Raw genomic sequence first — 15,637 nt, forward strand, 5'->3', positions numbered from 1 at the left:
ACACACACGCGCGCGCGCGCGTGCGCGTGTGGAGTTACTACGCCTTTGTGTCTGTACTGGGATCCGAACTCAGGTCCTCATGCTTGTGCAGTGAGCACTTTACTGACTCCACCATGTCCTGAGTCCCCGTTTTCCCTTTTCTTTTTTTATTTTATTTTATTTTTGTTTTCCCTTTTCTTTTTTCCTCTGGGGCTGGGGGTGGAACCAAAGGCCTGACATGTGTTAGGCGGGCACTCACCCACTGAACCACACCTCCAGCCCTCCAGGACAGTTTTTCAGCAAGTTTTACAAGTGACTATCTGGAAGGAGACTTAGGAAAGGGCATCTGAGGTTAGGGGAAGTGAGGCGGTGAAGCTGGGTTTTCAGGGCAGGGCAGATGGGGCTGGGGTTTCATTGTTTGCTGCTAAATGCCCTCCTCATTCAGTAAATATTGATTGAACACTCTGGGCAAGGTTCTGGAATTAGGCAGTGCATCAAACATACCAAAGTCCCTGTCACTGCCGAGTTGCTGACATGCTCAGACAGGTGTCTCGCATGAGCCCTGTAGCTCCTACCACGGACTAGCGCCAGCAAAAGTTCCTCTCACCCACGTCACCTAGACCTCTTTGCAGGAAGAGAGCTTTTACCAACAGTGTCAGCTGTCAGCAGACTGCCCAGCAGAGGGACCTAGCTCACATCTAGAAGAGACGGCTCAGACAATGATGGGGTTATGTGACAAGGAGCCATAGTTTGGAAGCTGGGGGATGAGGGTGGGGTGGGGGGAGAATGCAAAACAGAATGACCTTTCTCTGTCCCTTCAGCGTTGCTCGGGACCAAGGTGTTCGTGACTTCTTCCTCCTCTCAGAGGCCACCACCAGAGCTCACTGACTCAAAGACGCAGGCGCCAATAGCTGCAAGCAGTCTGCATTTCACCACCCCGCCCTGGGAATGCTTTTTGGTCAATGGTGATTTCAGTAAGGCTTTGGGCTTGCGTCACCCTCTTTTCTGGTATCTTCCTAGTCCTCAAAGCAACAGAGAGGTAGCCTCTCAAGAGCCGCCCTTCCCGAGCACAACTTGGGTTGTTTCATCCTCCTTGTACTGCTGGAGGTGAAGGAAGTCAACCAAGGCTTTTGTTTCTAGCTAAGTGAAGACAGGGAGACACAAAGAGATCCTGTGACGTCTCCAAGGTCGCCCAGCTAGCAGGTGACCACGCTGAACTCGTTCTAGAAACATGGGGTGTAGGATGCAGCTGACTGGTAGATGGAGAAGTCCCAGGGTTTGATCTCTGGCACTCCAGAAGAGAGAAGGGAGCAGGGGTGATGGCTCGGTGGCTAAGGGCTTACCACGCAGGCTTGAGGACTGGGCTTCAGATTCTTAGCAGCCATGCAAATGACAGGTGCGCAGGGCAGGCCACCTGTCACTCCTCAGGAGCCAGGCCCCTGAGAAGCCCCTCCCTGGCTTCCATTGGCTACTTTTTGGCTACATTCATTCTCTCTATTAACCCTGTTAGGAGGCCTCCACCTTCAGGGGCTCAGCTGCCCCAGTGGTCCTCTCACCCTCACATGGGGAGTTGGTTAGGGGCTTGTCAGTCAAGCTTTAGGAGTCTGAGGAAAACAACTAAGCCTGAAGCAGATATTGCGCCTACTTCCTCGAAGAGAAGCCGAAGAGACATTTTTATGAAATGATGCCATAGGGGATACAGTTAGCTAAATCCAAACATTGAGAAAATGTGTGGAGCTAACAGCCCAGGTAGTTTTTACATATATTGCAAGCAGAAGGAGAGGGGAGCACTTAAGTGAGAAGAGACCTGAACAGAGTGCATTGCATGTCAGGCAGACCTTGTCTAGATCTGGATTAAAATAAAGAGCTCTGTAATGTGCATGCAAGCTGGGGTGTGTGGTGCATAGACCTGTCATCCCAGCGCTTGCTCTCGAGGCTGAGCTAGGAGGATCATAAGTTCCAGGCCAGTCTGGGCTGCATTGCCTGACTCAAAGCACAAACCAAAACAAAAGTCAGGTGTCTGGGAGAGAGCTCAGTGGGTGAAGTGCTTGCTGTCCAGGTGTGGGGACCTGAGCTCATTCCCTAGCACCCACATAAAAGCGAGCTGTGGGTGTTGAGCTTACTGGCCAGCCAACCTAGCCTGAAAGATGGTTAACTCCTAAGGAGTGTTACTTAAGTGTGACTCCTACACACACACACACACACACACACACACACACACACACACAAACAACCAAACAAACTAAACATTTGAAAACAAAATAAAAAACCCAAAACAATAAAAAGAAGACATTTGAATTTTGTTGGCTTTGGGTCAATAACAAATAGTTGTCAGTCTAAAAAAAGGCCAGTGTTAGCGAAATTGTAGCTATTTATTTTTCATCTTTTAGAGAAGTGTATAGGAATATTTGAGGATGGAACCACTATTTGTTGCTATGACAAAAATGCTTGAGAAAACAATGCGAGGAACATATATTTTTGCCTCACCTTTCAGAGGCTTCACCAATGGCTGCTTGGCCCCATTGCTCTGGGTTCTGTGGTAGGGCAGAGCATCAGGCTAGAAAGAGCACAACCAGGGAGCACAGCAACAGGAAGGCCTTCTTTCCTAACGGCCCATTCATTTCCAAAGTCACTGATGAAGGTAATGTCCCCATGCACCAGCCACTAAGAGCCCATCATGGGCCTGAAGGGAAGGCTCAACAGCTAAGATCACCATTTCTGCACAGGACCTGAGTTTAGTTTCTAGCAACCCACATGGTGGCTGACAACCATCTGTAGCTCCAGTTCTGTGGAACCCGACACCCTCTTTTGACCTCTGCAGGCTCCTACACTCACATAGTGTTCGTACATACACCCAGGCACACTGACATACACATACAAATGAGTAAATGCATCTGAAAGCAGGGGCTGGAGAGATGGCTCAGCGGTTAAGAGCATCAGATGCTTTTGCTAACGTCCCAGGCTCCTAGGTTCCATCCCCAGCTCCTGTACAGTGAGCTCACTGCTGCCTGTAACTCCGCCTCCAGGGGATTTTGACGCCCAATTCTTACCTCCACAGGGAGCAGGTACACTTGTGGTAAACAGACATACATGCAGGCAAAACATTCACACAATAAAAATAAAGAGAGAAAAGAGAAAAGAGAAAAACACCAGTTGCAATTAAGCCTTTACTGTAGGAGCCTTTGAGTGAGGAGAGTTCATGCTCAAAGCATAAAAGGTGGTGTCTGGGATTTACTCAGAAATAATAATCTCTCTAGTCTGGGTCTAGAGAGATGGCTCAGTGAATAAAGAGGGCTTCCTACTCGCCCAGAGGACCCAAGTTTGGTTCTTGGCACCCAATTCAAGAGGCTCACAACTTCCTGTAACCACAGCTCTATAGGATTCAGTGCCCTCTTACCTGGCGTCTGGGAACACTCACACCGGTGTGCCACACACATTCAAAAATACATACACACAGCTACAAACAATCCTATGTATTTGAGAGGGGAGGGGCAAAGGAATGTGGAAGGGAGGCATCTTGATCAGACTGGCTGTGTGTTGACATTTTGTGGGTCCACAGACTGGGCATATGTGAGCCTCTCAAGTCTGGTATATTCTGCCACAACTACAATAAAATATTTAGCAAATAAGTAAATATGGCTTTCAAAGACATCTTTAAAACTTAACCCTGCCATTCTGGGGACGGGGTTCGGGTATGTGACCCTGAGCCCTTTCCTCTTGGTGGTTTGTCTTCGGGGGTGGGGTTCAGGGGAACAACTGTTCCCTCGGCCTAGATATCATTTCTGGGCTTTCAGATGCATGGCATGAAGCCACCTTGGCTCTCCCGGATTGGCTCCTGCTGCGTGGCCTTCCTCTGTGACCACAGGTGGTCTTGGCCTAAACCTGGCCAGGATGCCCTTCCCCTCCTGGTGGTGGCTTTCCTGGCATCTCTGGCTCCCAGAAGGGAAAAACAGGGTCTGGCTTGAGCTGCATAATGCATAAATAAACACGCAAATAAAGGTCTTAGTGAATTAAGTGGATTGCTTCCCCAACTTCCGGTGAAGGCGTTCTCTTTTTTTGTTTTTGTTTTTCGAGACAGGGTTTCTCTGTGTAGCCTTGGCTGTCCTGAAACCCCACTTTGTAGATCAGACTGGCCTCGAACTCAGACCCACCTGCCTCTGCCTCTTGAGTGCTGAGATTAAAGTGAAAGGATTCTATCAAAGATGTATCGGGCACTTTTCTTTCTTGCTGTAATGAAATACCCAATGAAGGGAATATGAGGAAAGAAGGAAGGGTTTATCTCACCAGAAGGCAGAGTCAGTCTTTTGAGAGTGGTCAGACATTGCTGTCTATGAAGTTTAGGCCAGAGAACCACAAATTCAGTTACAAATCCATGCCCCACAGAAGAAAAAAACTTAATTGGAATAAATCTCTTGAAGATTATGGTGTGTGTTGGGCTACATTTATAGCTATCCCAGGGGCGCAGATTAGCTATACCTGGAGGGGATATGGAAGCCAGGCAAGGTGGGGAAGGCGTGATGGCAGGAATGGGAGGAGCAGGTCACATTGTGGCTGCAGTCAGGAAGCATGGAGAAGCATACTGTGATCCCAGCCTCAGCTGGATGGTTCTGCCCACACTCAGGCCTACACTCCCTATTCAGCTAAAACTTTCTGGAGCATGGTGGTGGACATACTCAGAGGTGTGGAGGTGAGTCAAGTTGAGAGTTCAGATCCCTACAGGTAATCTTTAGGTAAAGAGGTCCAAGCCTGTAATCTTAGGCTTTGGAGGCTGAGGCAGGAGGATCACAAATCTTTGGACTGGCTTGTGCCACGTAGTGGGATCTTATCTCAAAAAAAAAAAAAAGTAAAATAATTAAAAATACTCTTTGAATCCTTGTTTGAGCTATTTTTGCTCTTCATACCATGTGCAGACTCTTAGAAAGCAATCTTTCTCAGTTGAACCAGCCCTGCACTGACATGGGGTCTGAGGGCAAAGGAAGGGTCCATCAAGATGTCTCTCAAATTACATTTTTATCTGGCTCTGTTGGAACTGATGTTCTGCTGTATGTGGGGAGAGCACTAAGGCAAAGCAAAATTTAGGGAGTCACCACACTTAGGCGCTGTTAAAGCAAGGTGTCATCTGATACGGTGCCACCTCTGTCCCTTATGCTCTGGACACTTTGCCACCTTCAGCCTGCACTCTGCTTACCCAGACATTCCGAAGGTCTCTGCTTCTTTCCTTACCTGACATCTTACAAATACAAAAATTCTCTTCATAGCAGCCCCGGGGAGTCTGTTACTGTCCCATCTTGCCCTCTCGCCAGCCTTCTTCTGGCTTCCCATCTGGCTTGCTCTCTCCGACTCCACTATCCACTGGTTCACTCCCTTTGGTTGGCCTGGTTAGGTTAGTCTTTTTGACAACTCCACACAAGCTGGTTGTCACCTGGGAAGAGGGAACGCCAACTGAGAAAATGCCTCGTCAGACTGGCCCGTGGGAGTCTGCGAGTCTGTAGGAGTCTGCGGAGGGCATTTTCTTGAGTGATGATTGATATGTGAGGGCCCAGGCAATGGGCAAGTGCGGTTCCTGGGCAAGCCATGGGGAGCAAGCCTGTCAGCAGGGCTCCTCGGTGGCCTCCCCTTCGGTTCCTTCTTCCAGGTCTCTGCCCTCCCTTCCCTTGGACAAAGCTATAAGATGAAGTCAGCCCTTTCCTCCCCATGTTGCTTTTGTCCTGGTCTTCATCACAGCAACAGGAAGCAAGCTAGATCCCTTGTCCTCACACTTGCCTCTCTGCGGCTTGTTACCTGCACTAGACCTTGGCCTTCCCTGATTTCTGTGTCTGTGGTACCCTTTCCACGTGGCTTATTATTCCCTCATCTCCTAAGACCCTAGACCACCGTTTCGGTGGAAGTCCCTTAAACCCCTTTTGGACTGTGCCCACTCCACACTTCTGACACTCTTTCACTTTGGTTTTCCCCATAGCACTCACATTTTACTTTACTTCGTCCTCCATTCCCCTTGGGGGGGTGGGGAACTTAAGTGGTACAAGGCTGGGGATTTTGCCTGTTTTATGTACGGCTGTCTGTGTGCACAGTGCCTAGATAAAAGTGCTAGTGCACATGTGGTGGGCCAATGATTGAGTGCCTGGGAGGACCCCCCCCCCCACCAGACCACACGTGGACAGCTGGTGCCCAAGGCCCCTCCTGGTACGTCCCCATGTGACTCCTGGCCCCTTGCCAGTGCACAGGCCATGCTCTGAGTTGGCCGGCAAAACAACAGAGCTCTGCAATCAGACACTTCTCCTTTCTCCTTTGTCTCTGTTGGCCCCATTTCATCAGAAGCTTCGTTTCTGGAAAACCAACAGAGTCCCGTGCCAGCAAGGTCTGTCCAAACGCCTTGTTATTTCAGCTGTTTTCAAGGTTCTCTAGGAGGATGCTTGGCCACAGGGAGGTCTGTGGGAAGCCAGGGTCAGGTGATGGAGTGGCCTTTCAGCCCGAGGTTACTCAGACACTCCTTAGCACATCTGCAGGTCGCCTTAGCCCATGCCTCTTAGCCAAGGGCCTGTTTGTAGGTCCTTTCTCTACCTTTAACCATGAGCAAACCAGGAAACTAAAGGGAAGCCATACACCTAGAAGCCTTGCTTTGTAGCTAGGCTCAGGGGCTGGGATGGAGTGTAGGCTGTGAACTAGCACCTGCTTAGCATGTGTGGGGGTCTGGGTTCAACCTTTAGAATCATAACCAACAAACAAAGTTGGGGGTGGAGAGAACATGAATTGTTGGTCAAGTTGACTGGCAGCTGAGGTTTGCCCTGCTGCCTGGGGATGTGGAGGAGTTGATGACACCTGCTTGGCAAGGATCGATCACCGTCAGCTGTGCAGTGGTGGAGCAGATGGCCTTCATTTGCGGTGTGTGGAGATTGGTGGCCCAGAACCTTCCACTGAGGTAGACAGAAGAGTGAACGCTTAATTTGTCAAAGATTCTTCCTTTGCCCCCAGTGCTAGGAGGAGAGCTCCTTACCTGTGTCTGCTTTCTTTCCTCTTCTGTGTGCACATTTGTGTGACATGTGTTTGTCCATGGCTGCACCTGTGTGTCAAGACCAGAGGTCAACCCCAGATGTCTTTCCTCAGGACACTTCCCACCTTTTTCTGAGACAGGGTCTTTCACTGGCCTGCAATTTGCTAATTTGACTAGGCTGGCTGGCCAGAAAGCCTCAGGAATCTGTGTGCTGGGAGGCACAGTCCTCAGCACCACACTGGTCTTTTTGTGGGTTCTGGGGTTTGAACTCACATCTTCACGCTTTCATAGCAAGTGCTTTATCAACTGAGCTACCTCAAGCACTTCAGCTGTCTCTCTAGCCCTCCTTACTGAGAGAGAATCATGAAGATTGAGTTGTGTAAGTGACATCAGATGACATCCCAGGGCCACACAAGGGGCCACTTGCTTTAGGACAAAGAAACGTGGAGTCCCAGTATGAATCTCTACTGAAGCCCCGTGGTTCAAGTCCCCCCTTTGACTATCTAGTCTGTCTCTTCCCTTTGGTTGAAGAAAGTAAATAAATAAGCAGAAAGGGCTCAAATGTCCCCTTGGAGGTCTGGATGTGGGGATTTCTGCTAGTGGTCCTGCTAGCTAAATGAGCTCATTTCCAGTCTATGAAAATTTGAATGCTTCCTTTTGCAAATCCTCAAAAGAACGTCACGCCATGGAACTCCAAAGGAAAATAATCTAGTTAGATTTCTCCTTTCATTTCAGCTCCCTTCTTAAATGAATTTCGCCCCCTGGAATTCTTGTATGGTCAGGTCATCCAGAGATGGATTATTGACCAGAAATGAGGCCACACTAGTGCCCTAAGCCAAGCAGCTTTAGGAAGAAAAGCCTCCTGTGGCTGTTGCTCCTGGTTAAAAGCCAGCAGGGGGAGGATGGGGATTAGCCAGCAGGTGAACAAGTATTCACTAAGCACCCTTCTTACGCAAGAGTCTTCCAGAAAGGGGAGAAGTCTTTGGGATCTCAAGATCCGTGAACACCACTTGAATCTGATCAAGTGTGAACCCACTCGTTTTTTGGGAAGTGGGAGGTTTTGCATTTCTGAACAGTTGGCTCATGGGCCTCCAAACGGGACTTCCGGTTATTCTGAACAAGGATGACTCCGTCCATTTGTTTGCTTTTTATCAAGATCTTCTAGAATTTATGACTCCGCTCATAACAGTGGGGTTAGCTTGTCGGAACCCCTGGCCGTGGAGATGGCTCGGTGGGGAAAGGTGCTTGCCACCAAGCCCAGCAGCCACTGGATGGAAGGAGAGAACTGAGCCCTGCAAGTTGCCTTCTGACTGCCACACGTGAGTGCCACGCTTTGTGTGAGCACACATACGCACAAGAGCATGCAACCATTACTATCTTTTTTGCTCCTTTTGAGTTGGGGTCTCACTACGCAGCTACGGCCAGCCTGGAATTTGCGACAGAGACCAGCTTGACCTCAAACCTGCTTCTGCTTCCCAGGTGCTGGGATTGAAGAGACACACCATGTCTGGCTCACAAAGAGATGCAATTTGAAAAAAAAAAAAATTTTTTTTTTTTTAAAGAAATAGCTCATGACATAGCCCCAGCCTGTAGTGTTTTATATATTACAGATTGGTTCTTTGGTGGCTTCCATGGGTGGAAGGCTGTTATTTGCTCTAGAATTTCAACACTGTGTTACCTCACAGGTTTAGAGCCTATAAGTAAACAAGGAGTGGCTTGACTCTATTCTCAGCTCTGCTGGTCACCTCTAGCTGGACATCTACCCTTGTGTTTCGGAACTCAGTCAGATAGGCGCTGTCGGGTTTGCCCACCGGAGCTGAGTCATCTCCAGTTAGGCCATGCAGTTTCCTTTGTCTTCTAGGCCTGGAGTTATGATATTTTTGTTCTCCAACATCTTACCCTTCCAAGAGTGAACGAAGGACAAATGGTGTAGTTCTCACCTGGGAGCTTGCTCAGAGTCATATCACAAAGCCAGGTGTGATGGCTCACACCCCTAGACGGAGGAGGATAGAGAACTCAAGGGCATCCTGTGCTGTGTATTGAGTTTGAGCTACGTGAAATCCTGCCTTGAAAAAAAATCAATCCAACCAAACAGAAAATAGTCTCAGCCTTCCTATTGAATTTGCTGCTTTGTTTGGTTGTTTGGTTGGCTGGTTTTTGAGAGTGGGTCTTAGGCTAGCCTTCAGCTGCCTATGTAGTAGAGAGTGGCCTTGAAACTTCACATCTCTCCCCTCCTACCTCCAGAGTGTGGGGGGTCATGGATATACTTTACCACCCACAGTCTGTGGCATGCTGGGGATTGAACCTAGGGCTTTGTGAGTGTGCGTGCTAAGCAAGCACTCTATAGACTACGCTACATTCCCAACTCTGAGTTTGCGAATTCATATGCTTATCCAAGTTTGAGAATCATTGGTTAAATGGTGGCTGGTTGTTTGGTCGTTTGGTTTTTGTGGCACGGGTGGGATGGAATCAGGGCCCTGTGCATCTTGTGCATCTTCAGTCACAATGAGCTATACCTCCCAGCCCTAGATTTTTTTCCTGAAAATGGCATAGTTAGAATGTACAGAGACCTGTTTCTGTGTCTTCTTTGCAACTTTGGGGGCAGCATTTAATTATGAAAAGTACAAACATACAGAAAAATAGAACACATTCTACAGAAATCACATATGTCCTCTGCCTAGATCTATTATAAACTTTGTTTTCACAAGTCTCTCTCTCTCTCTCTCTCTCTCTCTCTCTCTCTCTCTCTCTCTCTCTCTCTCTCTCTCTCTCTCTTTTCCCTAAATTAATTCCTTTAGGAGAGGCTGTTTGTTTGCTTTGAGATAGCATCTTAGGTGTCCCTGGCTGGTCTCAAACTAGCTGTCTCTACCTTACAATCAAACACTAAACCCAGCTGGTTTTTTGAGTGTTATGGGTCAGACCTAGGGCTTTGTGTGTGCTAGGCAAGCACTCTAACCAAGAGAGCTAGATCCTCAGCCTCCTAGATTAATTTATGCCAAGAATTTCCTATGGAAACATTACTTCATAACATGACCATTATAAACAATTGTGTCTTGCTCATAAGACTTTACTCTACTCTTTCTTCTAAAATTCTCAATGACTTTGACCACTTGTGGTGGCAGGGGTGGGGGTTAGCCGACCGGGAGCTGTCTGGTATTCATCCCACCCAGGACACTGGGCCTCAATAGTCTCGCTCGTAGTGCATGTGAGTCGGAAGAAGCCATCTCTAATGTTCCCGCCAACCCTGTTACTATAGGTCCATTGCAAATATTATTGTCATCCCTGTTTTTCAGGTGGAAGAAACTGATGAGCCAGTTAAGCACTCAGATAAGAAGGAAAACATCTGTTGGCATGGAAAAGTGATTAATTCCCCAGCTACCGAGTAAAACACAGCTGGCCTGGCTGTTTCGACTCTTGTTTTCTTGTCAGATTTTGTTCTTTCAGGAAACCTTACAGAAACCTCAACCATCTGGAGCTCAGACACTCATTTGGGGCCGACTGACCTCTAGAACATCCAGGTGTTGCGCAGATGTGAGAATTGATCCTGTGGTCACCAGATGAAGTCCTAAGCAGATGCAGGGCTTGCGCTGTGGCCCTAGCCTCCCTGATTGCAGAGGGCTACTTCCTTGCTAAGTAGACAAAGAGTGGCTGTTGACACTGATGTGTGAACGCAGCACCCAGCCAGTCCTATCTCATTACACTGTGACAAGGAGACATCTTCAGGGGTCAACCCAACTTAAGAGTGACACATTTCCCGACTCCCTTGGGATTAAGATTCTGGACGGGGACCTTATTTTCATAGCCCCTACCATCCCTGTAGCCATTTCTAACACTGGTGTCTTCTTGCCAACTGGACCCACGCTCCTCGGTGACACCCTGCACTGAAGGTGAACAAAGAGAAGACTCATAGAGGACTTGGTGGCGCTGGTCGGTTATCATCACTTAGTCGAGACCACGGGAGTCTTCTTGTGCCAACATGGCCTGGCTTTTTCTAAAGGTTTTGTTGGTTGGCGTGACTTTCTCTGGACTTCTCTACCCTCTCATGGATTTCTCTATCAGTGGGAAGACCGGAGCCCCCAAACCAAACATTGTCATCATTTTGGCTGATGATATGGGATGGGGTGATCTCGGAGCCAACTGGGCAGAAACAACGGACACCACTAATCTTGACAAGATGGCTTCGGAAGGAGTGAGGTGAGTCTTGAGAATTCCCAGCAACACTTTGCCCCATTCCAGTTGTTTGTTTGTTTGTTTGTTGTTTTTGCCTTTTGAGACAGGGTCTCTCTGTGTAGCCCGGGCTGTCCTGGAACTCACTCTGTAGACCAGGCTGGCCTTGAACTCAGAGATCTGCCTAACCCTGAGTGTTGGGATTAAAGGCGTGCACTACCACTCCCTGCTCAACAAGTACTCTTATCTGATGAGCCATCTCTCCAGCTCTGACAAAGCACTGTAATAAGCAATTAGTAAGTCCGTGTTGATTTCATTACTTTATTGATTTGCTGTGCTTGGAGCCAGTATGGTGCCGTATAAATGTCTATCCATCTATATACTTATTTGCCTATCATCCATCTGTCTGTCTGCCAGTCATCCATCCATCCTCCAATCATGCATCCACTTATCATTTACCAGCAGCCACTAATCTGTATATCCACCAGGCCCTATATCCCCCCACTCACCCCTCTATCCACTCACTTGGTAAGATGTATGTATGTTAGGAGTTGAGGATTTAGAGGTACACAAGATGAGATTTCTTGTGCCCAATTTACTCACTTTCCCAAAGGGGAACCTTGTTAAGCTGAAAGCAGATAGTCACGATACACAAGTGTGTACCCTGGGAGTGTTTGGAGTACAAAAGGGGAGATGTGCAACACCTACCTGGGTGCTCAGGGGAGCGGATGGCCTATGATGAGCAAACTGAGAGCCACTGAGCACACACATTTTACTTGTGAACAGACGCAACTAGCGTTTAAGACTTGCACGTCTGAGGGACGACACAGGGGAGTGGGTATGTGTCTGACAGGCGGCAGTGCTTAGGGGACAGCCTTGGCAAAGTCTTGTTTGGATCCCAGCCTCTTTGCTCACTAAGATGGAGAGCACATGTCAGAGCTTTGCAGACTCCTTTGAGTCCCCCACACCCCCTTTGGGCCCATGTTGATCCAGCTGGAGGCAGGGGCATGGCTGGCCAGCATGGATCCTGTCTGCGTTTTGTAAACCGCCCACATTTGGCTCAGTGGGAACGCTCATGCTAGCTGCTAGGGACAGCGTGTGCAGCATCTCCCCGGAGTTTCTGCTTTATGCATTCTAGAACTTGGAGCTTTTCCCCTTGAGGTAGACACCTCGGCCGACTTCGCCTTCTGCAGCCATCACACTCATCTCAGCCAAGGTGGACCTTTAGCGTTTCTCTGTTTCCAGTCATTCAGAACGATTTACATCCCAAACCCCACAAAACATCTCGCACCCTGTTTTGTTCCCTGCGGCTTCTCCATCTTGCAATTGACTCCAGTTGTCACCTCCCTGGGTAGGCTCCCCCTTACTGACCTGTGTGGTGGACGTTTCCTATGCTCGCTGTCCACTTTCCTGTTACCACTCAAGTGCACCATGGGTCAGGTGTGTTCTGCCCTTACAGCTTTAAATGGCGAGTCTTTCCATAGCTGACCCCATGGGTTGTATTAAATAGCACATATCCCCCACCCACCCACACAATTCATGTCTATCCAGTGTACATGTTGCAGCTCTGAGGAGAAAGGTTTCCCCAATTGAGGTGTTGCAGCCCTGAAGGGAAAGGTACCCGGCAGTCAGCAGTCAGGGAAGACCACAAAGTCACACTGCACAGCAAACCTCACACAGAGAGATTTATAGAGACAGGCACAAGAGGGTGACTGCCTCTGCTTGGGTGAGGCAGAGCAGGGAACTGAACTGAAGGCTTTACAGAGGGTTTCTTGGGAGAGGAGTTTTCTAGGGTGGGGGATTGGTGGGATTTCAAGTCCTGAGCTTTGGGTGAGTTTAGGGATTTTCAACTCAGGGTTTTCAAGTTCAAGGGTTGGTGGGTTTTCAAGTTCAGGGATTGATAGGTTTTCAAACCCAGAAGTGAGCGCAGACTTTTTACCCTAGATCCAGAGTCTTCACAGACGGGAGCAGTGAAAGAGCTTGATGCCAGCACTGGATTTAAGGTGGAAGCAAGTGCAGTGGTTAGTGGAAGAGGAGCAGGACAAGCAGGGGCACCGTGGTACATGCTGTGAGTCTAGCACACAGGGGTCTTAGACAGGAGAGTCAAGGGTTAGGCTAGCCTGGGCTACACAGACACCTCACCTCCACCCCCAATCTCAAAAAACAAAACAGGGCAATGAAACAAAGAAGATTCCAAGGCTTTACCAAGGATGTGTCTCTATCAAGGGCTGCTGTCAGCCCCAGGAAGTCCAGAAGAAGCCAATCCTGCTGACACTTCATTTAAGAATCTTCGGCTTCCTGCAGTGTTGCTTCAAGTCACCCGGTTGTAATTTGTTGCATCAGCAGCAGAAAAGACACATGGGCCCCTTCCAGCGCTGGACTTCAGGAAGAAAAGTAACTTGACGTCTCTGCACTCCTGGCACAAGCGCAGGGCTTCCTGTGTGATGAGCACTGGGTCCCTGCTGCTCAGCAGTAAGTGCCTTTAGAGCCAGACGTCATGGGCTCACCTGTAACCTCAGCATGCTGGGGCCTGAGTCAGCAAGAGGGCAAGTATAAGGCCAGCCTGGGCTAAGCTCTTATCTCAGAAACTAGGGCGTGTGGGAGCTGGCTGAAATCATCTCTCCTTTTTTTTTTTTTTTTTTTGTTTGCTTGCTTTGTTTATTTGTTTTGAGACAGGGTTTCTCTGTGTAGCCTTGGCTGTCCTGGAACTCACAGAGATCTACCTTGCCTTCCTCTGTCTGCCTCCTGAGTGCAAGGATTAAAGGTGTGCTGCTACCACACCTGGCACTCCTTTTTTTTTTTTTTTTGAGACAAACTTTCATTATATAGCCCTGACAGGCCTGGATCTCACTCTGTAGACCACACTGACCTCAAACTCACTGAGATCCTTTTGTCTTCCTCTACCTCCCAATGCTGAGATTAGAGACCTGTACCACCATGCTTGCTGTCCATCTTGAATTTTGCATGCTGACGTTCCCTCGCCCCCCCCCCCCCCCGGAGACAGTTTCTCCAGACAGACCTCCCCACACACCTGACTTCTAAACGTTTAAGAGCTTCTGCTTGAGTGACGAGTGCATTCTCTAAGAGGCATCTGGGCGTTATTTAAGCTGAGATCCTGGAGGCCCAGTCACCTCTTTTCTGAGCTGTTCCACTAATGCATCTCTCTGAGCAGAAGGGGGGCCAGGGGCCAGCCCAGTTTGGTGGGGACTTCTTTATTCTGTTCATCTGAGCCAGTGACAATGGTCAGGCAGATGGTACTCTGACGGTAGGTCAGCGGCTTTTCATTCTGCGCTATGACTTCTTGAAAGGCAGGCTTCCAGCTAAGCCATGGCCGGTGCTGGCTTCAAGGGGCCATCCCTCAGGTGTCACCTACTATTTTTTAAAATTTCTTTTATCTTTAAAAATACATGGAGTGGACACTTACACGGAGGCAGTGGTTCTCAACCTGTGGGTCACAGCCCCCCCCAGGGGTCATGTATCAGATATTTACATTATGATTTATAACAGCAGCAAAATTACAGTTATGAAGTAGCACTGAAAATAATTATATGGCTGGGGGTCACCACAGCATAAGGAGCTGTATTAAAAGGCCACAGCATTAGGAAGGCTGGGAGCCACTGCACTAAGGCATGCATGTGGAGGCCAGAGGACAACTGGCAAAGAGCTGGTTCTCTCATGCCACCCCATGGGTCCCAGGATCAAACTCAAGGAGTCAGGTTTGGCAGCAAGCACTTGCAAAGCCGTACCACTGGCATTGTTTTATTTTTATTTTATTTTATTTTTTGTTGTTGGTTTGGATTTGTTTTGTTTGACAAGGTCTCTCCCTGGTTTGGAACTCGCCAAGGAGACTTGCTTGGCTGAGCAGGGAGCTCAGTGATGATCCTTTCCTTTCCTCTAAGCCTCGTGTTAAGTAGTCCCCACCACACCTGAGATTTTCCTTTTAAATGGAGATCCCAAAATTGACATTAGGTCCTCATGCTTGCAAGGCAGCGTTTCTGCTGACCTGGGCCTTTGCTGCAGCCCACCCGCAGGTGCTTTATGGGAGAGAAAGAGAGTGACCAGTGAGTGTGACAGACCTGCCGGCAGCTAACCCAGCTCACAGGTTGCCTTCCCAGACACACTGCTTGCCAGGCTGAGTCTGGTGAAGCTCAGAGCCTGTTGTGTCCGCACTTACTCATGTGCATCGTGTTCAGTTTGCACCTTGCTTTCACTTCCTGCCTCCTCCCTACCTCACCCCCACCCCTGCCAGCACCCCACTCTCCCCCAACCTCTCCCTCCCAGTTTAGTTCTGGTTCAAGTCAATGCCACTGCCTAGGGGTTCTGGGCGGCAGCTTAGTCATCAAAGATCAATAGTTACTACTCAAAGGTCAGAGGCTCCCAGGAACTTGAGAACTGCGTGTGTGTAGGTGTATGTGTGTCAGTGTGTCTCTGTGTGTGTGCCTGTGTGTTAGTATGCCTGTGTGTGTTCGTGTGTGTGCATGTGTGTGCTTGTGTGCTTAT

The 15,637-nt window shown here is 48.8% G+C and overlaps 1 protein-coding gene across 4 annotated transcripts in view; it reads left to right on the forward strand.

Moving 5' to 3' along the window:
* The window catches only part of ARSG (arylsulfatase G), a 149,066-nt gene that overhangs the window by 37,321 nt on the left and 96,108 nt on the right, over positions 1 to 15,637 (forward strand). For all 4 annotated transcript variants that reach the window (XR_014773370.1, XM_084751397.1, XM_084751395.1 and 1 more), the window contains exon 2: positions 10,264 to 11,164. Coding sequence is in view for 3 of the 4 variants with exons in the window: in XM_084751397.1 (XP_084607523.1) it covers positions 10,947 to 11,164 (218 nt within the window). In the remaining variant the exon portion in view is untranslated. The remainder of the gene's footprint in view (positions 1 to 10,263; positions 11,165 to 15,637) is intronic.

This window comes from Acomys minous (genome assembly GCF_964271855.1).
Source record: "Acomys minous genome assembly, chromosome: 12".
In the NCBI taxonomy this organism is placed as follows: Eukaryota; Metazoa; Chordata; class Mammalia; order Rodentia; family Muridae; genus Acomys; species Acomys minous.